This window comes from Cherax quadricarinatus, chromosome 2, assembly GCF_038502225.1.
Source record: "Cherax quadricarinatus isolate ZL_2023a chromosome 2, ASM3850222v1, whole genome shotgun sequence".
Lineage (NCBI taxonomy): Eukaryota > Metazoa > Arthropoda > Malacostraca > Decapoda > Parastacidae > Cherax > Cherax quadricarinatus.
In genome coordinates this window covers 59,954,687-59,982,186 of record NC_091293.1, presented here as the reverse complement: position 1 = coordinate 59,982,186, position 27,500 = coordinate 59,954,687, and the positions used below count along the sequence as shown (strand labels likewise).

Here is a 27,500-nt window from a genome sequence, read left to right as displayed (position 1 = left end):
AAAGAGTAAGGTGATGAGGGTATCAAATGATTTAGATAAAGAAAAATTGGATATCAAATTGGGGAGGAGGAGTATGGAAGAAGTGAATGTTTTCAGATACTTGGGAGTTGACGTGTCGGCGGATGGATTTATGAAGGATGAGGTTAATCATAGAATTGATGAGGGAAAAAAGGTGAGTGGTGCGTTGAGGTATATGTGGAGTCAAAAAACGTTATCTATGGAGGCAAAGAAGGGAATGTATGAAAGTATCGTAGTACCAACACTTATATGGATGTGAAGCTTGGGTGGTAAATGCAGCAGCGAAGAGACGGTTGGAGGCAGTGGAGATGTCCTGTCTAAGAGCAATGTGTGGTGTAAATATTATGCAGAAAATTTGGAGTGAGGAAATTTGGAGAAGGTGTGGAGTTAATAAAAGCATTAGTCAGAGGGCAGAAGAGGGGTTGTTGAGGTGGTTTGGTCATGTAGAGAGAATGGATCAAAGTAGAATGACATCGAAAGCATATAAATCTATAGGGGAAGGAAAGAGGGGTAGGGGTCGTCCTCGAAAGGGTTGGAAAGAGGGGGTAAAGGAGGTTTTGTGGGCGAGGGGCTTGGACTTCCAGCAAGCGTGCATGAGCGTGTTAGATAGGAGTGAATGGAGACGAATGATACTTGGGACCTGACAATCTGTTGGAGTGTGAGCAGGGTAATATTTAGTGAAGGGATTCAGGGAAACCGGTTATTTTCATATAGTCGGACTTGAGTCCTGGAAATGGGAAGTACAATGCCTGCACTTTAAAGGAGGGGTTTGGGATATTGGCAGTTTGGAGGGATATGTTGTGTATCTTTATACGTATATGCTTCTAAACTGTTGTATTCTGAGCACCTCTGCAAAAGCAGTGATAATGTGTGAGTGTGGTGAAAGTGTTGAATGATGATGAAAGTATTTTCTTTTTGGGGATTTTCTTTCTTTTTTGGGTCACCCTGCCTCGGTGGGAGATGACCGACTTGTTGAGAGAGAGAAAAAAAAAAAAATTAAGTATTAAATATGTTTGACATAAAATTTGATCTTCATGAATTACACCAAAATTAAAAGGTAATTTTGATTATTTTTGAAGCAATTGGCAGATGAAGAACATTTAAAATTTTCTGGTAGTGTTCCTTAATTTTGGGGCCTTCTATGTGCATGGAGTTTCTACTCGTTAATTGAACATTGTGTGTATGGATTCAGTTACAGCTTTCTGAGAAGTTTTAGGTCTGGGTTTGTAGTTTTCAGTGTCCTGTATACAGTGGACCCCCGGTTAACGATATTTTTTCATTCCAGAAGTATGTTCAGGTGCCAGTACTGACCGAATTTGTTCCCATAAGGAATATTGTCAAGTAGCTTAGTCCATTTCAGACCCCCAAACATACACGTACAAACGCACTTACATAAATACACTTACATAATTGGTCGCATTTGGAGGTGATCGTTAAGAGGGGGTCCACTGTATATAGTATGAGTGGATGTTTTGAATGGTAATAAACTTCAAATTTTTGAAGAGTGAAGGTAGGAAAGAGGGGAGGGGGGTGGTGCTTAAAGCAAATTTTATTGAGTTACGATTGGTTTTGGGTGATTTGCTGCCATAGATTCCCAGGCGCACATTCCATAAGTGAAGTAAGGATCAGTTAGTAGTACAGAGTGACTGGTGATGTTTGAGGTACTTTTGTATTTTTAGGTGTGCTCACTGTTTTGGATATTTTTAGATGTGCTGGATGCAAGGGCCAAATTATAGTTTACTCTCAATGTGTATGCCTAAGAATTTTCCCTCGTCTTTCAGTGCATAATATTTTCTTTGTTCACTTAATATTTTAAAGCTATGTTCCCAAGCATTATGCAGGTCTTGGCAGTATCGAGAGATTTTGTTGGCTATTATTGAAGGACCATGTCACTTAAGATATGGTCATGGGACAAAGTGGTGTTCATATTAATCTCAATTTAAGGTTTGTGAGCTTTTGATAGTATGTAGCTACATTTTACTCTTTTAGAGTGCATGAAATTAGTGTTGTTGATTTCCTAACAGGTGCCAGCTTCTGATTCTTTTGGATTACCGATGATACACACAGCTAAAGTACTGGATTGGCAAGGTCTTTGCTTGTTTATCCATCACCAAAAGAAGCCAGTGGCTTTTGAATGAAAGTGTGACAGTGTGTACTGTAATTATTCATTGAATATCATTTTTCCAGATTTTATGGACATTCAGCATTTACTTAGAAGCAGTGGCCATCTTGCCACAGCTGTTCATGGTCTCAAAGACTGGTGAGGCAGAAAGCATCACATCCCACTATTTGTTTGCTCTGGGCTTATACCGTGCACTCTACATTTTCAACTGGGTCAGTATGTTTTCTGGTTGAAAATTTCCATATGCTTCTTTAACAAAGTTTACCTGTCAGTTAAATTTATTTAACTCTTGGAAAAATATTACTCTGTGTATATTTCAGTTGGAAGAAAATAGGGTATGTATTATGGACATGATGAAAATAAAGAATAAGAGTTTATAAGGCATAAAAGTTTTCAGACTTAGAGTATATTATGTATGAACAACAGAGGTGGTTAAGCCTGCTGCCTTACTGGATAATAGGGACCACTGTATTATACAATATGTTGGCCCATAACTATATAAAAAAATGAAAATAATCACTCCATAAATACAGGGCTGCCCTTGATCCACCTTAATAAGTCTGCTTAGCAAAAATTACAGATAAAATTAGAGGAAGCTATCCTATGTCATTTCTTTGATAGTTAAGGATTTCTGGTATATTTCAGTGGCAGTAGGTGGCATATGACTTGAGTTTGATGTGAGAAATATAATTCTGTCTAGGTTTTATTTCATGTACCGTATTTTGCGGCATTGGCGTAACTGGGAGACCTACAGCCCACCCCACACCCGAAACTTATAGCTCCCATCACTGACCTTCAGTTTATAGGATGCAGGGTAGTTTTTGGAGACATTTTATGAAAAAAAAATTCATTTAATAAGCCCTGAAATACGGTATTTTTTAAAACGCCAACTGTGTCCCAATGATGTAGGGTGATCTGCAAAAGAGAACACTTTCATTGTCATTTGCTCAGTCAGTCTTGCCAGAAGTATTTTTTTTTTAATTAACACATTGGCCAATTCCCACCAAGGCAGGGTGGCCCGAAAAAGAAAAACTTTCATCATCATTCACTCCATCACTGTCTTACCAGAGGGGTGCTTTACACTACAGTTATAAAACTGCAACATTAACAACCCTCCTTCAGAGTGTAGACACTGTACCTCCCATCTCCAGGACTCAAGTTCGGCCTGCCCGTTTCCCTGAATCCCTTCATAAATGTTACTTTGCTCACACTCCAACAGCATGTCAAGTATTAAAAACCATTTGTCTCCATTCACTCCTATCAAATACGCTCGTGCACGCTTGCTGGAAGTCCAAGTCCCTCGCACATAAAACCTCCATTAACCCCTCCCTCCAACCCTTCCTAGGCCGACCCCTACCCAGCCTTCCCTCCACTACAGATTTATACACTCTCAAAGTCATTCTGTTTTGTTACATTATCTCTACATGTCCGAACCACCTCAAGAACCCCTCCTCAGCCCTCTGAACAATAGTTTTGGTAATCCAACACCTTCTAATTTCCAACTATGAATTCTCTGCATTATATTCACACTACACATTGCCCTCAGACATGACATCTCCACTGCCTCCATCCTTCTCCTCATTGCAACATTCATCACCCATGCTTCACATCCATACAAGAGTGTTGGTACAACTATACTCTCATACATTCCCCTCTCTGCTTCCACGGATGAAGTTGTTTGTCTCCACAGACTCCTAAGTGCACCACTCACCCTTTTCTCCTCATCAGTTCTGTGATTCACCTTATCCTTCATAGACCCATCTGCTGATGCGTCCACTCCTAAATATCTGAATACATTCGCCTCCTCCATACTCTCTCCCTCCAATCTGATATCCAGTCTTTCCTCACCTAATCTTTTTGTTATCCTCATGACCTTACACTTTCATATATTCACTTATACAGTGGACCCCCGGTTCGCGATATTAATCCGTTCCTGAGAGCTCATCGTAAACCAAAATTATCGGAAAGCGAATCGATTTTCCCTATAAGAAATAATGGATATCAAATTTATCCATGCAAGGCACCCAAAAGTATGGGAAAAAACTTTTACACATGAAATATTGAGTTTAATGCATTAGAATAATTACAATAACAATAACAATAGAATAATTGACACTTGCCTTTAATGAAGATCTGGTGATGATTGATGGGATGGGAGGAGGGAAGAGTATGGATGGTGTTAGTGTTTAGAAGGGGAATCCCCCTCCATTAGGACTTAAGGTATCAAGTCCTTTTCCAGGGTTACTTCCATTCTTCTTTTAATGCCACTAGGACCAGCTTGAGAGTCACTGGACCTCTGTTGCACAGCATATCTGTCCATAGAGGCCTGTACCTCTCGTTCCTTTATGACTTTCCTAAAGTGGTTCACAACAGTGTCATTGTACAGGTTGCCAACACGACTTGCAGTAGCTGTCTGAGGGTGATTTTCATCAAAAAAGCTTTGCACTTTAAGCCACATTGCACACATTTCCTTAATCTTTGAAGTAGACAACTTCTTCAATTTCTCTATCCCCTCCTCCAGAGCAGTTTCCTCAGGTCTGGCCTCTTGCTGTTGAAGATGATCTAGCAGCTCATCAGTGGTTAGTTCGTCATTGTCCTCCTCCATCAACTCTTCCACATCCTCCCCACTAACCTCCAACCCCAAGGACTTCCCCAATGCCACAATGGATTCCTCAACTGGCATAGGCTTCTCAGGATTAGCCTCAAACCCTTCGAAATCCCTTTTGTCTAAACATTCTGGCCACAGCTTTTTCCAGGCAGAGTTCAAAGTCCTCTTAGTCACTCCCTCCCAAGCCTTACCTATAAGGTTTACACAATTGAGGATATTAAAGTGATCCTTCCAAAACTCCTTTAGAGTCGATAGAGTGTCTGTGGTCACTTCAAAGCACCTTTCAAACATAGCTTTTGTGTACAGTTTCTTGAAGTTGTAAATGACTTGCTGGTCCATGGGCTGCAGGAGAGGAGTGGTATTAGGAGGCAAAAACTTGACCTTAATGAAGCTTATGTCCCCAGAAAGTCGCTCTGCCAAGTCTGTAGGATGACCAGGGGCATTGTCTAATACCAGGAGGCACTTAAGGTCTAATTTCTTTTCAATTAGGTAATTTTTCACATTGGGGGCAAATGCATGGTGTAACCAGTCATAGAAAAAGTCGTCCCTAGTGACCCATGCCTTACTGTTTGCCCTCCACAGCACACAAATTAGCCTTGAGGATATTCTTTTGCCTGAATGCTCTGAGAGTTTCTGAGTGATACACCAATAAAGGCTTCACTTTGCAATCATCACTAGCATTGGCACACATCAGAAGAGTAAGCCTGTCTTTCATAGGCTTATGTCCTGGGAGTGCCTTTTCCTCCTGAGTAATGTAGGTCCTGCTTGGCAATTTCTTCCAAAACAGGCGTGTTTTGTCACAATTAAACACTTGTTCAGGTTTCAATCCTTCAGCCTCTATGTACTCCTTGAATTCATGCACATATTTTTCAGCCGCTTTGTGGTCTGAACTGGCAGCCTCACCATGCCTAATCTCACTATGTATGCCACTATGATTCTTAAATCTTTCAAACCAACTTTGCTGGTCTTAAATTCACTCACATCACCACTAGTTTCAGGCAATTTCTTTACCAAATCGTCATGCAACTGCCTAGCCTTTTCACAAATCATCGCTTGAGAGATGCTATCTCCTGCTATCTGTTTTTCATTTATCCACACCAATAACAGTCTCTCAACATTTTCTAACACTTGCGGTCACTGTTTCGTAATCACAGTTGCACCTTTTGCAAGAACAGCTTCCTTGATTGACGTTTTCCTGGTCACTATAGTAGAGATGGTTGATTGGGGTTTACTACACAACCTGACCAGCTCCGACACACGCACTCCACTTTCGTACTTTGCAATTATCTCTTTCTTCATTTCAATAGTCATTAGCACCCTTGGTCTCGAAGGGTTGGCACTAGAAGCTTTCTTGGGGGCCATGGTGACTTATTTTTCAGAAACAAGCACAAAAAACAGTGATAATATGGATAATATGGAATGTACCGAATGTATCCTTAGATGCTCGTACACTGGCTGGCTTGTAAACACTGGCACACAAGAGGCAGTTCAGGCCACATGTGGACACATCTCGTATGAATCACATCGCATACCGGGTTTTGTAAAGGGAACCGAGGCAAATTTTTTGCGATATAATGCATCGGTTATTGGATTTATCGGATACCAATAGCATCACAAACTGGGGGTCCACTGTAATTTTCTTCTTTTACATCTACTAAATTCATCCACCAACCTCTGCAACTTCTCTTCAGAATCTCCCAAAAGCACCGTGTCATCAGCAAAAAGCAACTGTGACAACTCCCATTTTGTTTGATTCTTTATCTTTTAACTCCACACCTCTTGCCAAGACCCTAGCATTCACTTCTCTTACAACCCCATCTGTAAATATATTGAACAACCACACATCCTTGTCTAAGGCCTACTTTTACTGGGAAATAATCTCCCTCTCCTACATATTCTAACCTGAGCCTCACTATCCTCGTAAAAACTCTTCACTGCTTTCAGGAACTTACCTCCTATACCATACACCTGTAACATCTGCCACATTGACCCCCTATCCACCCTGTCATATGCCTTTTCCAAATCTATAATTGCCACAAAAACCTCTTTACCCTTATCTAAATATGTACTGTTCACCTATATGTTTAACTGTAAACACTTGGTCTACACACCCTCTACCTTTCCTAAAGCCTCCTTGTTCATCTGCTATCCTACTCTGTCTTACTCTTAATTCTTTCAATAATAATTCTACCATACACTTTACCAGGTATACTCGACAGACTTCTTTCAACACACATGCCGTATCCCACCGAAGCGGGGTGGACTCGACAGACTTATTCTCCTATAATTTTTGCACTCTCTTTTATCCCCTTTGCCTTTATACAAAGGAACTATGCATGCTCTCTGCCAATCCCTAGGTACTTTACCCTCTTCTATACATTAATTAAATAATAGCACCAACCACTCCAAAACTATATCCCCTCCTGCTTTTAACATTTCTGTCTTTATCCCATCAATCCCAGCTGCCTTACCCCCTTTCATTATACCCACTGCCTCACGAAGTGTGCTAACTTAACAGTTCAGATGACCCTGCAGGCTGGGTCATTCCATGTCAAGGGGTCTGATTTTAGAAAAGTGCCCCACCTCACCATCATGGATTTTGATGAAACTTGGTGTGCTGAATCTTATGTGTCTGAAATCAAGTTTGGTAAAGTTTTAGATCCATCAATGAAATGGTTGCTGAGATACAACCCTTTGTTTGACACCAGTGCCATGACCATTTGCCTTAGCCCTAAGGAATTTTGGCAGTTTTGAATCAAAATAATTTTTCTTTCTACCAAAATAAATGAAACTTTGCTGTCTTTTACAACTTACTCTTAATCCAATGGAACTAATATTGATTTACATTTCTTAAATTGACATGTTGATTGAGCCTCAACGTTGGGCAAAAATATCAGTGCGTCAAAATAGGCTCACAAGCCTTCTCTGGCTTGTGTGATAGATATCTCCGTGAAATTTTGTTTAATGTTTTGTGACATAATCTTGTTTACAAGTATGTAGTTTCAACTTAGGAGAATGTTTCATTCCTCTTAAATTTAAATTTTCACATTTTAAAAAAAAAGTAGAAAATGGAATATTTTCAGTGTCATTTGAAAAAAAAAAAAAAAAAAAAAAAAAAAAAAGTCATCCTGAAACATTTTCAAACCATATAATGCCAAGAAAATAAGGGTCAAAATTCAGCAGGTTACTGTAGCTTCACCACTCAAGGAAGGTTCCTTGATGCTGGTGAGGGGCTCTTGATCTAGGGAATTGGATACGTGTTCCAGTTTCCTGAATTAAATCTGAATACCTTCCACATCCCCTCTCAGGTGCTGTATAATCCTTCAGGTTTAGTGCTTCCCCCTTGATTATAATAATAATACAGTAGCTTCAGTGCTCTACGAAAATCTGCAGTATGGTTAACTTTTTAAGCTGGATGTGTCGTGTGACCATTTTTTCAGCACACACTATGAGAAAAGAATAGAAGTATTTGATTGCTTTGGTCCATGGTGGCATTTCCACTACTGGTTTAATAAATTTGAATCAGCAACCCCATCGCCATAGAGGCCATGCCCGATAGCCATGCAGTCTCAGACATAGGTGGGTGTGTCTGGTCAGGCTCCCAAGCCTGCAGTCTTGGTCTCTTTGTTGAGGTTCCAAAGCCTTGCTGGGGTATCTGTTTGGTTCCCAAGTCAATGACTGGGCTGCTTAGTCTAGGTTTTGAAACCTACAGTAGGTATCTTCAGTTGGTTCCCAAGATGAAGTTCTGACTACTTGATTTCTTCATTGCATTGCTTTAAATGGATGGCTCACGTTTGCCAAAATTTTTTCTGAAAGCTTGATATTTTTTCCCAGATGTAACTGATGAAACAGGAAGCATGGAAATGAGGTGTTGCTCCAGCACCCAACAAATGTGTTTCAGGCCATTAAGACGAACTGGCCAGATTGTGGGCGCATAAACTTTATCAAGGCGTCACTTTCTTCCACTAATACTTCAACAGCGTTTCCAGTCTGCCATTTATTATCTTAAATGCAAGCAACGTAATTACCAGAGAGCAGTTGTGATATTCGTAAGCCTGGCATTTTAGTACCCATATTGGAAGTTTTGTAAATTAAGTACAGTAAGGCCCCACTTATACGACAGGTTAGGCTTCAGGCTATCGCCGGAAAGCAGAACGCCTTTTCTTCCACTTATAAATGCATGTAAGTGCCAAATAAGAAGTTTACACTGACATATATTAAGTTAGCAATAAAACTAGGCATTTAAAAAACAAAGTAAAATAGTGGACCCTCGAATTTCGTAATTAATCCATTCTAGAGAATGTGACGAAAGTTGAAATTTACGAATGCCGAAGCCATTTCCCCCATAAATAATGTAAATCCATTTAATCTGTTGCAGACATCTGAAAGTATTAACAAAAATATTTTTTTACGTATAGATTTGCATACAAAAAAAAAATGAGAAAGTATAAAACAATAACAACATCACACTTGCCTTTATTGAAGACTCTTGTTGATGTATGGAAGACGGGAGGAGGGGAGAGGATTAGGGTGATGTTCCTCCACAAATGTTTGCACCTCACTCCACTTTACACAGATGTCCTTAACCCTTTCAGGGTTTCGGACGTACTAGTACGGCTTACGCACAAGGGTTTTTGATGTACTAGTACGCCTAAATTCTAGCACCCTCAAATCTAGCGAGAGAAAGCTGGTAGGCCTACATATGAAAGAATGGGTCTATGTGGTCAGTGTGCGCAGTATAAAAAAAATCCTGTAGCAAACAGTGCGTAATGAGAAAAAAAAAACTTCTACCGTGTTTTTGAATTAAAACAGCGACTTTGCACTGTATTTTCGTATGGTATTTATTGTTGTATTCTAGTTTTCCTGGTCTCATTTTATAGAATGGAAGACATACTACAGAAATTGAGATGAATTTGACTGGTTTTACAATGAAAAGTACCATGAAATTGAGCTCAAAGTAGCAGAAATACGTATTCGATTTTTACCAAAGTTCAAAAGTAAACAAATCATGCTAAGCGTCCAATACACGTCAACTGGTGAGTCTAATATTCTTTCACAAGTGCACCGATATTATTTATACCATTTCTACACTAATGCAGTAGTCTGCATAACAGTAAATCTTCTATTTTTTGTGAGAATAAAAACTCAAAGTGGAAAGCAAAAGAATGTAAGAGGGACGTGGGGACGTGACTGAACAGAGGAAATGTTATTTTAGTGCCAGGAATGTCTTTCTTGTTTATTCTGGATCCTATTCAGAAATTGACATCTTTTGAAATTTGTGTGAAATTGGCAAAATTGCTAAATTCTGACCACTGTATTGGATAGTTGAAATCGGTAAATGGGTGGTTTCTTATACTCATTTGATAGAAAAAATGAAGGTCTAGCGAAATTTGATTTTTGTTGACTAGTACACTGGAATTGGCTGAAAATAAGGCTCAAAGTGGGCAAAATCGCTGATGCGTAAACATCGTTGAGACTGCTAACTTCGCGAGAGCATAATTCCGTAAGTTTTCCATCAAATTTCATACTTTTGGTGTCATTATGATCGGGAAAAGATTCTCTTTTTTTTTTTTTTTTTTTTTTTTTTTAAATTTGGGCAACCCTGAGAACAAGTCTGGGAGAGGGCCTGGGGACCCTGAAAGGGTTAATCTTTGAAGAAGGCACCTTCCCTCTCTCTTCTTCCTCCTCTGAAGCAATTTCCTCAGCTGGTGGACATAACATAAAGCAGAAATACTGCAACAAGCCTGTTGGCCCATACTAGGCAGGTCCTTCTCAAACCATCCCACTAATGGAATATTTGCCCAACCCAATTTTCAATGCTCCCAAAGCAATAAGCTTTGATAATTCTCTTCGCTTATGCGCAAGTCCCACTCAAATCAAATCGTATGTGTGGGGAAGCACCCTGGCTGGTGTGTGGGGAAGTACCCTGGCTGGTGTGTGGGGAAGTACCCTGGCTGGTGTGTGGGGAAGTGCCCTGGCTGGTGTATGGGGGAAGTACCCTGGTTGGTTTGTGGGGAAGTGCCCTGGCTGGTGTACATAAGAAAGCAGGAATACTGCAGCAGACCTGTTGGCCCATACTAGGCAGGTCCTTCACAAACCATCCCTCTAAAAGAATACAGTTAACCCTCGTTTTTCGTAAGCATCGGAGGTCATATTTTTCAAAAATTGTAACTCTTTTCATCAAAATATTAACTTGTGAATCGTCATTTGACTTGCAAATCCGTTCCTGGAGGAGCTACTATAAACGAAATTTACGATTTGCGAATCAATTTTCCCCATAAGAAATAATGTAAATACAATTAATCCGTTCCTGACACCCAGAAGTATTAAAACAAAAAAAAATTTTACATGAAATATAGATGTAGTACATAAACAATACAATGGGACATGATGAATGAAACATTAACAGCATGACACTTACCTTTATTGGAGATTCTTCTTAGTGTTTGGGAGACTGGAGGAGGAGAGAGGTTGGATTGTTTACAGTTTGGAAGGGGAATCCCCTTCCAGCAACACCTCAGGTACCAATTGCTTCTCTGGGGTTGCTTCTCTTCTCTGTTTCTTAATGCCACTAGGACCACCTTGAGTCACTCTAGTCATGTCTCGCAAAGTAACTGTGGAGAGAGCTTTGTTTCTGGCGTCTCTTTAACACTTCCCTAAAATGGCCCAAGACTGTCACTGTACATATTTCTCACCTTCTTTACCACAGGCTTGGCACTAGGAGCTTTCTTTGGAGCCATGGTAGCTTATTTAGTACTTGCAAGCACTAAAATGAGTGGAATATTATGAAATATTTCGTAGGAGCACTTGAGGGGACCTTCACTCACTGGTAAACAATGCCAGACTGGCTGGGTAGGGAGGCCTCCCCGGCTCACACTGTGCGTACGCGTCCCGGACGAACTACTATTCGCGAGTCAACCCATGAAAAGCGAGTCCATGTTTATACAAAAATACCCCTATGATTGGCATTTACGATTGCCGAGAACTACAAAAAGCGAGGGACCACTGTATAGTTTTGTCCCAGATGCGTACGCACGGCCTCGAGTGGCCTCACACTCCATTCACAGCCAGTTAACCATTGTTTATCAGTGAGTGAGGACGATCCTATGCATTCATACGATACATTTCGTAATATTCCATTCGTTTTAGTGCTTGCAACTGCTAAATAAGCCACCATGGCCCCAAAGAAAGCTCCTAGTGCCAGGCCTTTGGTAAAGGTGAGACACATAATATAATTCAAGAAAGAACTCGCAGCAAAGTACCAAAATGGAGGAGGAAGAAAGAGGGGAGAATGTACCTTTTTCAGTGATTCTACAATATGTATGATATTAAAGCATCATGTGTCGATAAAGGCTATAGCGCCAGCAAGCTATAAAGTGTAGCATTAACAGCGTAGCACGTAAGATAAGCGATTAATCGATAGAAAAAGGACAGCACGAACCTAACTCCTCTAATGTTGTTGGAGTTGTATAGGGCTACTGACAACACCGCCATCTCTGCTGCTGCCTCCACCACCACTGTACGGTTTATGCTCTCAGTGGCCCTTACACACCCAGCAACAAAACACACCACCACTCGTAATGTACGTAATGATATTTTTTTATTCATTCTAGAGTATATGTCATGTTTCTATGTTATTAATATTGTTTATTATGTCATATTAGATGAATTATGATAGATAAACAAGTTCTAGAGTTGATATTAGTGTCATATTGAAGAACTATCTTGACTTGCCTCTACACTTACTCCCCTACCGCTGCCACAATTTCTAACATACGTAATGACATATTTTATTTATACACCAACGAGAGTCTTCAGTAAAGATAAGTGTGATATTGTTTTATTCTTCATGTCTCATTGTTTTCTGTATATGTAAATCTATTTTATGTAAAAAAAAAAATTAATACTTTTGGTCTGAAACGGATTAATTGGATTTACATTATTTATGGGGAAAATGGTTTCACAAATCATCAATTTCGCCATTAGTCACTCTCTCTGGAATGGATTAATTACGAAAAACGAGAGTCCACTGTATTTGCCCAACCCAATTTTCAATTCTCCCCAAGCAGTAAGCTTTGATAATTCACCCCACACTGCTGGTGTGTGTGTGGGGAAGTACCTTGGCTGGTGTACATAAGAAAGCAGGAACACCGCAGCAGACCTGTTGGCCCATACTAGGCAGGTCCTTCACAAACCATCCCGCTAAAAGAATATTTGCCCAACCCAATTTTCTATTCTCCCCAAGCAATAAGCTTTGATAATTCTATTCACTCGTGCGCAAGTCCCACTTGAATCAAATCGTGTGCTGGAAAGTACCTTGGCTTGTGTGTGTGTGTGTGTGTGTGTGTGTGTGTGTGTGTGTGTGTGTGTGTGTGTGTGTGTGTGTGTGTGTGTGCGTGCGTGCGTGTGCGTGTGTGTGTGCGTGTGCGTGTGCGTGTGTGCGCGTGTGTGCGTGCGTGTGTGTGCGTGCGTGTGTGTGCGTGTGTATGCGTGTGTGTGTGCGTGTGTGTGCGCGTGTGTGCGTGTGTGTGTGCGTGTGTGTACTCGCCTATTTGTACTCACCTATTTGTGGTTGCAGGGGTCGATTCACAGTTCCTGGCCCCGCCTCTTCGCTGATTGCTACTAGGTCCTCTCTCTTCCTGCCCCATGAGCTCTATCATACCTCGCCTTAAAACTATGTATGGTTCCCGCCTCCACTACGTCACTTTCTAGGCTATTCCACGGCCTGACTACTCTATGACTGAAGAAATACTTCCTAACATCCCTTTGATTCATCTGAGTTTTCAACTTCCAATTGTGACCTCTTGTGTCTGTGTCCCTTCTCTGGAACATCCTGTCTTTGTCCACCTTGTCTATTCCGCTCAGTATTTTTTATGTAGTTATCATGTCTCCCCTGACCCTCCTGTCCTCCAGTGTCGTCAGGCCGATTTCCCTCAACCTTTCTTCGTAGGACAATCCCCGTAGCTCTGGGACTAGTCTTGTTGCAAACTTTTGCACTTTCTCTAATTTCTTGACGTGCTTGACTAGGTGTGGATTCCAAACTGGTGCTGCATACTCCAGTATGGGCCTGATGTAAATGGTATACAGAGTCTTAAACGAATCCTTACTGAGGTATTGGAACGCTATCTGTAGGTTTGCCAGGCGCCCGTATGCTGCAGCAGTTATCTGATTGATGTGCGCCTCAGGAGATATGCTCGGTGTTATACTCACCCCCAGATCTTTTTCCTTGAGTGAGGTTTGCAGTCTTTGGCCATCTAAACTATATTGTGTCTGCGGTCTTCTTTGCCCTTCCCCAATCTTCATGACTTTGCATTTGGCAGGGTTAAATTCAAGGAGCCAGTTGCTGGACCAGGCTTGTAGCCTGTCCAGGTCTCTTTGTAGTCCTGCCTGATCCTCATCCGATTTGATTCTTCTCATTAACTTCGCATCATCTGCAAACAAGGACACTTCTGAGTCTATCCCTTCCGTTATGTCGTTCACATATACCAAGAACAGCACAGGTCCTAGGACTGACCCCTGTGGAACCCCGCTTGTCACAGGCGCCCACTCTGACACCTCGTCGCGTACCATGACTCGTTGTTGCCTCCCTGTCAGATATTCTCTGATCCATTGCAGTGCCTTTCCTGTTATGAGTGCCTGATCCTCTAGCTTTTGCAGTAACCTCTTGTGAGGAACTGTGTCGAAGGCCTTCTTGCAGTCCAAAAATATGCAGTCGATCCACCCCTCTCTGTCTTGTCTTCTGTCACCTTGTCATAAAACTCTAGTAAGTTTGTGACACAGGATTTTCCTTCCCTGAAACCATGCTGGTTGTCAATTATACACTTGTTTCTTTTCAGGTGCCCCACCACTCTCCTCCTGATGATCTTCTCCATGACCTTGCATACTATACACGTTAGTGATACAGGTCTGTAGTTTAGTGCCTCATGTCTGTCTCCCTTTTTAAAAATTGGGACTACATTTGCCATTTTCCATACCTCAGGGAGTTGCCCAGTTTCAAATGATGTGTTGAAGATCTTTGTTAATGGCTCACACAATATGTGTGCTCCCTCTTTAAGGACCCATGGAGAGATGTTGTCTGGCCCCACCGCCTTTGAGGTGTCAAGTTCGCATAGCAGCTTCTTCACTTCCTCCTTGGTTATATGTACCTCATCCAGCACTTGCTGGTGTGCCCCCCTGTTCTGATTTCCTGGAGTCCTACTGGTTTCCACTGTAAATACCTCTTTAAATCTTGTGTTGAGCTCCTGACATACCTCTTGGTCATTTCTTGTGAATTCCCCATCACCCTTCCTCAGTCTGATTACCTGGTCCTTGACTGTTGTTTTCCTCCTGATGTGGCTGTACAACAGCTTCGGGTCAGTCTTTACTTTTGATGCTATGTCATTTTCATATTGTCTCTGAGCCTCCCTTCTTATCTATGCATATTCGTTTCTGGCTCTTCGGCTGATTTCTTTATTTTCCCGAGTTCTCTGTCTTCTGTACCTTTTCCATTCTCTAGTACACCTAGTTTTTGCCTCCCTACACCTTTTGGTGAACCAAGGACTCGTTCTGTTCTTCCCATTATTTCTGTTTCCCTTGGGAACAAACCTCTCCTCTGCCTCCTTGCATTTTGTTGCCACATAGTCCATCATTTCTTGTACTGGTTTTCCTGTCAGTTCCCTCTCCCACTGAGTGTCTTGAAGGAAGTTCCTCATGCCTGAGTAGTTCCCTCTTTTGTAGTTTGGTTTTTCCCAGTCTATTCCTGCTACTCTCTCCACTTGGAGCTCAACTATGTAGTCGAAGCACAGAACCACATGATCACTAGCTCCCAGGGGCCTTTCATACATGATACCCTCGATGTCCGAACTACTCAAGGTGAATACAAGGTCCAGCCTTGCTGGTTCATCCTCTCCTCTCTCTCTGGTAGTGTCTCTAACATGTTGATGCATGAGGTTTTCCAGTACCACATCCATCATCTTGGCTCTCCATGTTTCGGGACCCCCATGGGGCTCCAGGTTTTCCCGATCAATCTCCTTGCGATTGAAAATCACCCATAACTAGTAACTTTGCTCCCCCCATGTGTGCTCTCCTGGCCACCTCGGCTAGTGTGTCGATCATTGCTCTGTTGCTCTCATCGTATTCTTTTCTTGGCCTCCTGCAGTTCTGTGGTGGGTTGTACATTACTGCAATTATCACCTTATGTCCCTCAGACTGGATTGTTCCTACTAAGTAGTCCCTTTCGCCCGTGCCATCCATTCCTTCCATTTTCTCAAAACCCCACTGGTTTTTAATGAGCAGTGCAACTCCTCCTCCCCCTCTCCTCCCTCTGTCTTTCCTGAGGATTTGATACCCGGATGGAAAGATTGAATCTGTTATTATTCTGGTGAGTTTTGTTTCTGTGAATGCTATTATGTCTGGGGATGTCTCCTTGATTCTTTTGTGCCACTCCTCATACTTGTTTGTTATTCCATCTGCATTTGTATACCACACCTTCAACTTCTTTTCTAAGACTGTGGTCTGGGAGGTATATTGGGGTTGGGGAAGTGGGAGACCTGGTAAGGAACTATGGGTTGTTGCTGTGGGGGTGGAGTTTGTAATGTAGTGGGTGGGGGCATTGGATGTGGCATGGGTGTTTTGATTTAGTGTGTTTGGTTGCACTGGGGTTGACCTGGTTGGGAGGCTTCTATAGGAAGTTGTGAGGGAGGCTGTATTTGATCTTCTTCCTGGGTCTGGGATCTCTTGTCTGTCTGCTCCATCCTCTCTTTCCTCCTCTTGCCTTTGTGCCATCTTTGTTTCTGCCTTTCTTCTTGTGTTCTGTCGCGGTCGAGATACACCTTCCTGTATGCCGGCATGTCCCTTAATCGTGCTTTCTCCTGCAGGATCCTGGTCAGAGTCGCTTCTGCCTTGAAGGTCACTTTCACTGGCCGGGTTCTTTTTTTTTACAAACCCCCCTATTCTCCAAAAATTTTCCAGCTGGGTCATGTCATCTTCTCCTATTGCTTTCATGATGCTTTCAATTGCTTTCTTTTCCCCTTGTTTTCTTGCTTCATATGTTTCCCCTTCAACTTCCTGGAGCCCATACACAAAGACTGACCTCACCCTTTCATTCTCCCACTGCATATCCCTGTGTATCCCCTCATTTAATTTGGTTTCCTCCACTGCAGCTTTCCTTTCTTCAGTTTCACTGGCTAATGTACTTGGGCTCAGTGGCCTGTCATTTTCCCTTCTAGGCTTTCCTTGGGCACTGTTGTTGTTTGTTGGGGCCTCCACATAAAGCTTAGCTCTTTCATTTACTACAGTCTCCTCTGACAGAGCTTCTCCATGCAGTTGTGCCCCTTCTTTCCCTGCAGTCCCCTTATTTGTGGCTGAGGTAGCAGTCTCTGTTGTCAATCCCAAAATGTTCTTCAGTTCTTTAGGCTGTGTGTGTGTGTGTGTGTGTGTGTGTGTGTGTGTGTGTGTGTGTGTGTGTGTGTGTACTCACCTAGTTGTACTCACCTAGTTGTACTCACCTAGTTGTACTCACCTAGTTGTACTCACCTAGTTGTACTCACCTAGTTGTACTCACCTAGTTGAGGTTGCGGGGGTCGAGTCCGAGCTCCTGGCCCCGCCTCTTCACTGATCGCTACTAGGTCACTCTCCCTGAACCGTGAGCTTTATCATACCTCTGCTTAAAGCTATGTATGGATCCTGCCTCCACTACGTCGCTTCCCAAACTATTCCACTTACTGACTACTCTGTGGCTGAAGAAATACTTCCTAACATCCCTGTGATTCATCTGTGTCTTCAACTTCCAACTGTGTCCCCTTGTTACTGTGTCCAATCTCTGGAACATCCTGTCTTTGTCCACCTTGTCAATTCCTCTCAGTATTTTGTATGTCGTTATCATGTCCCCCCTATCTCTCCTGTCCTCCAGTGTCGTCAGGTTGATTTCCCTTAACCTCTCCTCGTAGGACATACCTCTTAGCTCTGGGACTAGTCTTGTTGCAAACCTTTGCACTTTCTCTAGTTTCTTTACGTGCTTGGCTAGGTGTGGGTTCCAAACTGGTGCCGCATACTCCAATATGGGCCTAACGTACACGGTGTACAGGGTCCTGAACGATTCCTTATTAAGATGTCGGAATGCTGTTCTGAGGTTTCCTAGGCGCCCATATGCTGCAGCAGTTATTTGGTTGATGTGCGCTTCAGGAGATGTGCCTGGTGTTATACTCACCCCAAGATCTTTTTCCTTGAGTGAGGTTTGTAGTCTCTGGCCCCCTAGACTGTACTCCGTCTGCGGTCTTCTTTGCCCTTCCCCAATCTTCATGACTTTGCACTTGGTGGGATTGAACTCCAGGAGCCAATTGCTGGACCAGGTCTGCAGCGTGTGTGTGTGTGGGGGGGGGGAGTTCCCTGGCTGGTGTGCTCTTTCTTGAATTCTATCATGTTTCTTGCTTTCTGTACGAGGGCTGGCACTAGGAGCCTTCTTTCAGCCCATGGTGGCTTAATTAGCACTTACAAGCACAAAAAACAATGGATTATTACGAAGTGTATCATATGAACATGTGGGGTGATGGTCACTCGCCAATAAACAATGCCACAGTGACTGGGAATGGTGTGTGGGGCGCATACAAGTGGTGCTGAGAGGCCACTCATACGCGTTCCAGACAAACGATGAATGGCGAGGCAAATTACGAACCACGAGGCTATATTTTGATGAAAAAATTTGTTGAAAGTTGAAGTTTATGAAACACGAGACTAATGAAACTTGAGGGTCCACTGTACATACACAGTACACTCATTACATGCTTTAAAATATTTATAGTTTTAGTGTAGGGTGAGAGGTGAGTAAGCGTGATAAAATGAATGAGTTGACAGACGCCCAGTATGTAAACAAGCAGATGAACACGTCTGGATTTGGTTGATACAAGTTCATTTCCGTGTTTGTGAAGTTTATACCATAATATAAACACCTTGCATTGTGTACAAGTTGTCTCCAAGGTGGTACAGTAGAATAAATAGAGCAACACTCCCCATTCTCATGTAACACCAGGTAGAGAAGGAATGACGTTCTGAGTGAAGGCATATGAAAGGAATAATTTTCTGCAGTTACCCTCAGTAATACTATTGTGTACAGATTTTCTTTGGTGTTAAACTATAGAAAACGTTATTCTTTCCTACAAAAAGACTAGAAAAACATCTCTTATTTATGTTAATTTATTCTACTGTGGGGTGTATTTATCATGTTTATATGTTATGTAGCCCTAGGTAGTAGGTTGGTAGACAGCAGCCACCCAGGGAGGTACTACCGTCCTGCCAGGTGAGTGTAAAACGAAAGCCTGTAATTGTTTTATATGATGGTAGGATTGCTGGTGTCTTTTGTCTCTCATAAACATGCAAGATTTCAGGTATGTCTTGCTACTTGTACTTACACTTAGGTCACACTACACATACATATACAAGCATATATATACACACCCCTGTGGGTTTTCTTCTATTTTCTTTCTAGTTCTTGTTTATTTCCTCTTAGCTCCATGGGGAAGCGTAATAGAATTCTTCGTCTGTAAGCCATGCGTGTTGTAAGAGGCGACTAAAATGCTGGGAGCAAGGGGCTAGTAACCCCTTCTCCCATGTAAATTACTAAATTTAAAAAGAGAAACTTTTGTTTTTCTTTTTGGGCCATCCCGCCTCTGTGGGATACGGCCGGTGTGTTGAAAGAATGTTATGTAGCATGTTTATTTTGTAATTTTGAGAAAAACATCATAGTTGGATTAATGAATGTCTATATTAACGTAATATACAACATCTAATGCACCTGAGTGATTATTATATATTATTACAGGTCCGCCATCACAAATCCGACAATCAGTTATTCGGTTCCTTCAGTTATTCGGCACTAATTTTGGCTAGCATAATTTCAAATTTCCAGGGTCGCGCCACCAACCTGCTGGTACTGTTTGGTGGTGCTACTTACTGCATAAGTCATTCCAATTTCTTTTTCTCCATTTATTGTTTTAACCTGCTTACATTTAGCCCTAGCCATGGTTCCAATGAATAAAAGAAATGCTTCTCATTATGTAAAGCACCCACACAGTACATTATCCATTAAAGATAAGGTGGCTTTGAAGCCACTGTTGGTTGCCACGAGCTCGGTCTCGTGAAGCAGGAGAATGTGCTTTATTATTAAGCTAATATCAACACTACATCTTATTTGCCTATCACAATTGATCTAATACGACATAATAAACAATGTAAATAACATAAAACATGTTAAATACTCCAGAATAAATAATATTTGGCATAATACCGAGCAGTTCGACGGAGGTATGAAGAGGATATGGTATACAAATACCATTCTCCTATCCCTTTTTTGGGGGCTTGTATAGTGAACCCTTGACATTCGATACTAATCCGTTCCTGAGAGCTATCGAATGTCGAAAATATCGAAAGTCGAATTAATTTTCCCCATAAGAAATAATGGAAATGAAATTAATCCATGCAAGACACCCAAAAGTATGAAAAAAAAATTTTTTACCACATGAAATATTAAGTTTAATGCAATAGAATAATTACAATAACAACAATAACAATAGAATAATAATAGAATAATTGACACTTACCTTTAATGAAGATCTGGTGATGATTGATGGGATGGGAGGAGGGGAGAGTGTCGAAGTTGTTACTATTTAGAAGGGGAATCCCCTTCCATTAGGACTTGAGGTAGCAAGTCCTTTTCCGGGGTTACTTCCCTTCTTTTAATGCCACTAGGACCAGCTTGAGTCACTGGACCTCTGTCGCCGTTCCTTTAAGATTTGTCTAAAATGGGCCATAACATTGTCATTGTAATAGTCACCAGCATGGCTTGCAATAGCTGTGTTAGGGTTATTTTCATCCATAAAGGTTTGCAGTTCAACCCACTTTGCACACAGTTCAGGCCACACGTCTCGTATGAATCTTATCGAATGTCGGGTTTTCCATAGAATGTCGAGGTAAAATTTTTGCGTTAAAATGCATCGAATGTCGGATTTATAGAATGTTGATGCCATCGAATGTCGGGGGTCCACTGTATTAGAGAAAACGGGGTATAGCACAGGGCTAACTGAACTGTGATATACACTCATACTGCACCATTAACCTGAAACAAAAAAGTTATTTTTTCTATATAGATTCTCACGTAGCAGCATATGTGTAGAGAACTTAAGATAACCGAAAAAAGTCACTGGCTTATTTTTAGTACCTGGCTTGGGTTAGCCATATATGATTTTTGGTAAATATTCGATTCCCAGCCAGGGTAGAAACATTAGGCGTGTTCCTTTACACCTGTTGTCTATGTTTACCCATCAGTAAATGGGTACCTGGGTGTTAGCCAACTAGTGTGGGTGTTATTCTAGGACACTGACCTAATTTTCTTGAAATACTCTGCATACCACGTGGCTTTCTATATACATAGTAGTATGTCACTGATGTCGGCTAGGCCTGTATACCATGTACATGTACGTGTAGTAAATAAAATTATTATTATTATTATTATTATTATTATTATTATTATTATTATTATTATTATTATTATTATTATTATTATTATTATTATTATTATTATTATTATTATTATTATTATTATTATTATTATTATTATTATTATTATTATTATTATTATTATTATTATTATTATTATTATTATTATTATTATTATTATTATTATTATTATTATTATTATTATTATTATTATTATTATTATTATTTTCTCAGTTGTTTGTTGGGTTATCTTATTCAATCTTTGGCAATGTATGAGGGAAAGATACTTCTTAACGTACACCAAGAATGAAAGAAATCAGACCATAAATAGCGGAGTTCACTTCTCAGCCATTAGCGGCTGCTTAGCGGTATATTTTTGTATGTTTTTTATGGTTATATTCTTATTTTTTCGGTCTCATTTGATAGAATGAAAGATATATTACAGAAATAGATATGATTTTGATTACTTTCATGACGAAAAGTACCTTGAAATTGCACTCACAGTAGCGAAAATGTTCTGTTCTTTAGCGAAGCTGAAGAGTAAAGAAATGACATCACCATCCAATGCCTGTCCGCCTGCCAGTCCAAATTCCAGTATGGAGTCAAGAATGGGTTGACATTATTTATACAATTATTACAATAATGCAGCAGTCTGCATAACAGCAAATCTTCTATTTTTTTGTGAATAAAAATTCCAAATGGTAAGCAAGAGTAATATAACAGGGGCCTGGAGCCATGACTAATGAACAGAGAAAATGTTATTTTAATGCCAGGAATGTCTGCATTGTTTATTCTGGACCCTATTTTGAAATTGGCATCTGTTGAAATTTGTGTGAAATTGGCCAAATTGCCAATTTCCGACCACTTTATTGGGTAGTTGAAATAAGTGAATGGGCAGTTTCTTGTACTCAGTTGACAGACTAGAAGTAAATAAGTTTATTCAGGTATACACAAATAGTTACATATATTATCATACATAGCAGCGTATGTATAGAGCACCTAGGGTAACCCAGAAAAGTCAAAGTGACTAATTTCCAGTACCTGGCTTGGGCTTGCCATATATGATTTTTGGTAAATATTTTACTAGGTGTAGGTTGGTAGACAGCAACCACCCAGGGAAGTACCACCGTCCTGCCAGATGACTGTGCCGGGAGCAATGGGCTAGTAACCCCTTCTCCTGTAGACATTTACTAAAAAAGAGAAGAAGAAAAACTTTATAAAACTGGGATGCTTGAATGTGCGTGGATGTAGTGCAGATGACAAGAAACAGATGATTGCTGATGTTATGAATGAAAAGAAGTTGGATGTCCTGGCCCTAAGCGAAACAAAGCTGAAGGGGGTAGGGGAGTTTCAGTGGGGGGAAATAAATGGGATTAAGTCTGGAGTATCAGAGAGTTAGAGCAAAGGAAGGGGTAGCAGTAATGTTGAATGATCAGTTATGGAAGGAGAAAAGAGAATATGAATGTGTAAATGCAAGAATTATGTGAATTAAAGTAAAGGTTGGATGCGAGAAGTGGGTCATAATAAGCGTGTATGCACCTGGAGAAGAGAGGAATGCAGAGGAGAGAGAGAGATTTTGGGAGATGTTAAGTGAATGTATAGGAGCCTTTGAACCAAGTGTGAGAGTAATTGTGGTAGGGGACCTGAATGCTAAAGTAGGAGAAACTTCTAGAGAGGGTGTGGTAGGTAAGTTTGGGGTGCCAGGTGTAAATGATAATGGAGCCCTTTGATTGAACTTTGTATAGAAAAGGGTTTAGTTATAGGTAATACATATTTTAAGAAAAAGAGGATAAGTAAACAAGATATGATGTAGGGCGAAATGACAGTAGTTTGTTGGATTATGTATTGGTAGATAAAAGACTGTTGAGTAGACTTCAGGATGTACATGTTTATAGAGGGGCCACAGATACATCAGATCACTTTCTAGTTGTAGCTACACTGAGAGTAAAAGGTAGATGGGATACAAGGAGAATAGAAGCATCAGGGAAGAGAGAGGTGAAGGTTTATAAACTAAAAGAGTAGGCAGTTAGGGAACGATATAAACAGCTATTGGAGGATAGATGGGCTAATGAGAGCATAGGCAATGGGGTCGAAGAGGTATGGGGTAGGTTTAAAAATGTAGTGTTAGTGTGTTCAGCAGAAGTTTGTGGTTACAGGAAAGTGGGTGCGGGAGGGAAGAGGAGCGATTGGTGGAATGATGATGTAAAGAGTAGTAAGGGAGAAAAAGTTAGCATATGAGAAGTTTTTACAAAGTAGAAGTGATGCAAGGAGGGAAGAGTATATGGAGAAAAAGAGAGAGGTTAAGAGAGTGGTGAAGCAATGTAAAAAGAGAGCAAATGAGAGAGTGGGTTAGATGTTATCAACAAATTTTGTTGAAAATAAGAAAAAGTTTTGGAGTGAGATTAACAAGTTAAGTAAGCCTAGAGAACAAATGGATTTGTCAGTTAAAAATAGGAGAGGAGAGTTATTAAATGAAGAGTTAGAGGTATTGGGAAGATGGAGGGAATATTTTGAGGAATTGTTAAATGTTGATGAAGATAGGGAAGCTGTGATTTCGTGTATAGGGCAAGGAAGAATAACATCTTGTAGGAGTGAGGAAGAGCCAGTTGTGAGTGTGGGGGAAGTTCGTGAGGCAGTAGGTAAAATGAAAGGGGGTAAGGCAGCCGGGATTGATGGGATAAAGATAGAAATGTTAAAATCAGGTGGGGATATAGTTTTGGAGTGGTTGGTGCAATTATTTAATAAATGTATGGAAGAGGGTAAGGTACCTAGGGATTGGCAGAGAGCATGCATAGTTCCTTTGTATAAAGGCAAAGGGGACAAAAGAGAGTGCAAAAATTATAGGGGGATAAGTCTGTTGAGTACCTGGTAAAGTGTATGGTAGAGTTATTATTAAAAGAATTAAAAATAAGACAGAATAGGATAGCAGATGAACAAGGAGGCTTTAGGAAAGGTAGGGGGTGTGTGGACCAGGTGTTTATAGTGAAACATATAAGGGAACAGTATTTAGATAAGGCTAAAGAGGTGTTTGTGGCATTTATGGATTTGGAAAAGGCGTATGACAGGGTGGATAGGGGGGCAATGTGGCAGATGTTGCAGGTGTATGGTGTAGGAGGTAGGTTACTGAAAGCAGTGAAGAGTTTTTACGAGGATAGTGAGGCTCAAGTTAGAGTATATAGGAAAGAGGGAGATTATTTCCCAGTAAAAGTAGGCCTTAGACAGGGATGTGTGATGTCACCGTGGTTGTTTAATATATTTATAGATGGGGTTGTAAGAGAAGTAAATGCGAGGGTCTTGACAAGAGACGGAGTTTAAAGATAAGGAATCACACAAAGTGGGAGTTGTCACAGTTACTCTTTGCCGATGACACTGTGCTCTTGGGAGATTCTGAAGAGAAGTTGCAGAGATTGGTGGATGAATTTGGTAGGGTGTGCAAAAGAAGAAAATTAAAAGTGAATACAGGAAAGAGTAAGGTTATGATACAAATATTAGGTGATGAAAGATTGGATATCAGATTGGAGGGAAAGAGTATGGAGGAGGTGAATGTATTCAAATATTTGGGAGTGGACGTGTCAGCGGATGGGTCTATGAAGGATGAGGTGAATCATAGAATTGATGAGGGGAAAAGGGTGAGTGGTGCACTTAGGAGTCTGTGGAGACAAAGAACTTTGTCCTTGGAGGCAAAGAGGGGAATGTATGAGGGTATAGTTTTACCAACACTCTTATATGGGTGTGAAGCATGGGTGATGAATGTTGCAGCGAGGAGAAGGCTGGAGGCAGTGGAGATGTCATGTCTGAGGGCAATGTGTGGTGTGAATATAATGCAGAGAATTCGTAGTTTGGAAGTTAGGAGGAGGTGTGGGATTACCAAAACTGTTGTCCAGAGGGCTGAGGAAGGGTTGTTGAGGTGGTTCGGACATGTAGAGAGAATGGAGCGAAACAGAATGACTTCAAGAGTGTATCAGTCTGTAGTGGAAGGCGGGGTAGGGGTCGGCCTAGGAAAGGTTGGGAGGGAGGGGGTAAAGGAGGTTTTGTGTGCGAGGGGCTTGGACTTCCAGCAGGCGTGCGTGAGCGTGTTTGATAGGAGTGAACGGAGACGAATGGTTTTTAATACTTGACGTGCTGTTGGAGTGTGAGCAAAGTAACATTTATGAAGGGGTTCAGGGAAACCGGCAGGCCGGACTTGAGTCCTGGAGATGGGAAGTACAGTGTCTGCACTCTGAAGGAGGGGTGTTAATGTTGCAGTTTAAAAACTGTAGTGTAAAGCACCCTTCTGGCAAGACAGTGATGGAGTGAATGATGGTGAAAGTTTTTCTTTTTCGGGCCACCCTGCCTTGGTGGGAATCGGCCAGTGTGATAATAAGCTGTGCCGGCTTGTTCCGCGTTCACGTTCGCCTGTACCAGGGCGAGAAACTATTTGGTCGTGTACAACATCAGATGATAGCATGATAGTGATTTCAAGGTCATTGAAAGCAGTTCTAGTGACAGTGAGAGTGAATATTCCCCAGTGAGCGCCAGTATATCTGGACGTAGCATGCGGTCTGGTAGTGTTTCATATGTTGTTCCAAGGAAGGAGAAACTCTGGGAGCACATCCGTGGCCCAACACCGACCTGATAGTGAAGATGGCGATATTGTAGCGATGGGTATGAATGGTGACAGTGAGGGAGGAGGCAGTGGTGGTGATAGTGAGGTGCACGGCCCATGTGGCACCATCACCGGGACCACGCTACTAAGCCAGCGGCTGACTCAGCAGAACAACCAGCCTCACCCCTACCCCACCCCCACTGCCACAACCTGCACCACCACAACCTGCACAGCCACAACCACAGCCGCATCACGATTTCAATATCCAGACCCCACCAGTAGCCGCATCTGGGATTGGCAGGGCGGTGGCAGTTTGTTCCCATCCCCATGACTTTGATGAAACACAAAGTGGAATAAAGCCATCTTGTCACTTAGGGAACAATGCCAGTGAACTGGACTGCTTTGAGTTATTCTTGATGAACCCCTGATGGACATCATTGTCAGGGGAAACCAACACATACTGTGAATACACCATGGCAAATACAATTCTCTCACCAAAATCACGGCTACACAAGTGAGGAGGAACAACTGTGGCAGAGATGTACCTGTTTTTGCCACAATAATGCTTATGCCACATGTGTATAAGCACACTGTCACCACATACTGGACAACAGATACGCCTGATTTCAACTCCAGGTTTTAGTGACATTATAAGGTGTCAAATCGTTTCCTGATACTGTTGCGTATGTTCACACTTTTCAGACAAAACCAGGCCTGACAGAAGTGACAGGTTATATAAGATAAGAAATGTGTTTATGTACCTGAAACAAAAGTGCTGCATGTATTTTTATCCCTTCAGGAAGCTTGTTATTGATGAGTCCTTGATTTTATTCAAGGAAGACTCTCATTCAAGCAATATATACCAAAGCAAGAGGAGCGCTTTGGTATAAAGCTATTTATGCTCTGTGATTGCAGAAGTGGTCTTGTTTTAGATATTATGTGTACTGGCAGTAATACTTTGAGAGATACCATGAAGTTATAGGGTATCTCTGGTGATGTAGTTCGAACAATGATGGAACCATATCTTGGTAAGAAGGGGGCATATGTTGTTAACTGATAACTGGTACACAAGCCCCTTACTCAGTGATTTCTTCGAGTGAACTTGACAGGCGTGTATGGCACAGTGCGTGTGTCGCAAACATATGCCAGGTTAGGACGGCTTGGCACTCGAGGCCGAGGTGCAAGCCTTTGCTGCCAATGACATCATGGCATTTCGGTGGCATGACAAGCGTGATGTCACATTGTTGACATCAGTTCACACAAGCGAAATGGTACCCAGTGGCAGGGACAACAGAGACCAATGAACCCATTCTAAAGCCTGCAAAGCTGTCATGGACTACAACCTCAATATGCGCTTAGTGGACAAATGTGACATGCAGATTGGGTTTGCAGACAATATATATAAGAAGTTATAAGTGGTATATCAAACTTTTTTTCCATCTTGTTATATCTCATGCTAAATGCTTATAACATACACAAGTTGAAGACCAACAAAACACCAAAATATGGTGAATTTTGCCTGTCAGTAATCAGACAAATAATTGCAAAGTACAAGGACAACTCCTGCAATAGACCAGCGCCCACAGAGCGTCATCTGTCGTATGAGGCCTGGTGATCACTACCCCATACAACTGCCTCCTACTACTGCCAGAAAAATGCTCAGAGAGGTGTTATGTATGTATGCATACCACAAAAGCGCC

The 27,500-nt window shown here is 41.4% G+C and overlaps 1 protein-coding gene across 2 annotated transcripts in view; it reads left to right on the top strand.

Annotated features, from left to right (window-relative positions):
* Positions 1-27,500, top strand: part of KdelR (ER lumen protein-retaining receptor) — a 140,198-nt gene that overhangs the window by 36,647 nt on the left and 76,051 nt on the right. For both annotated transcript variants that reach the window (XR_011392395.1, XM_070088539.1), the window contains exon 4: positions 2,206-2,352. Coding sequence is in view for 1 of the 2 variants with exons in the window: in XM_070088539.1 (XP_069944640.1) it covers positions 2,206-2,352 (147 nt within the window). In the remaining variant the exon portion in view is untranslated. The remainder of the gene's footprint in view (positions 1-2,205; positions 2,353-27,500) is intronic.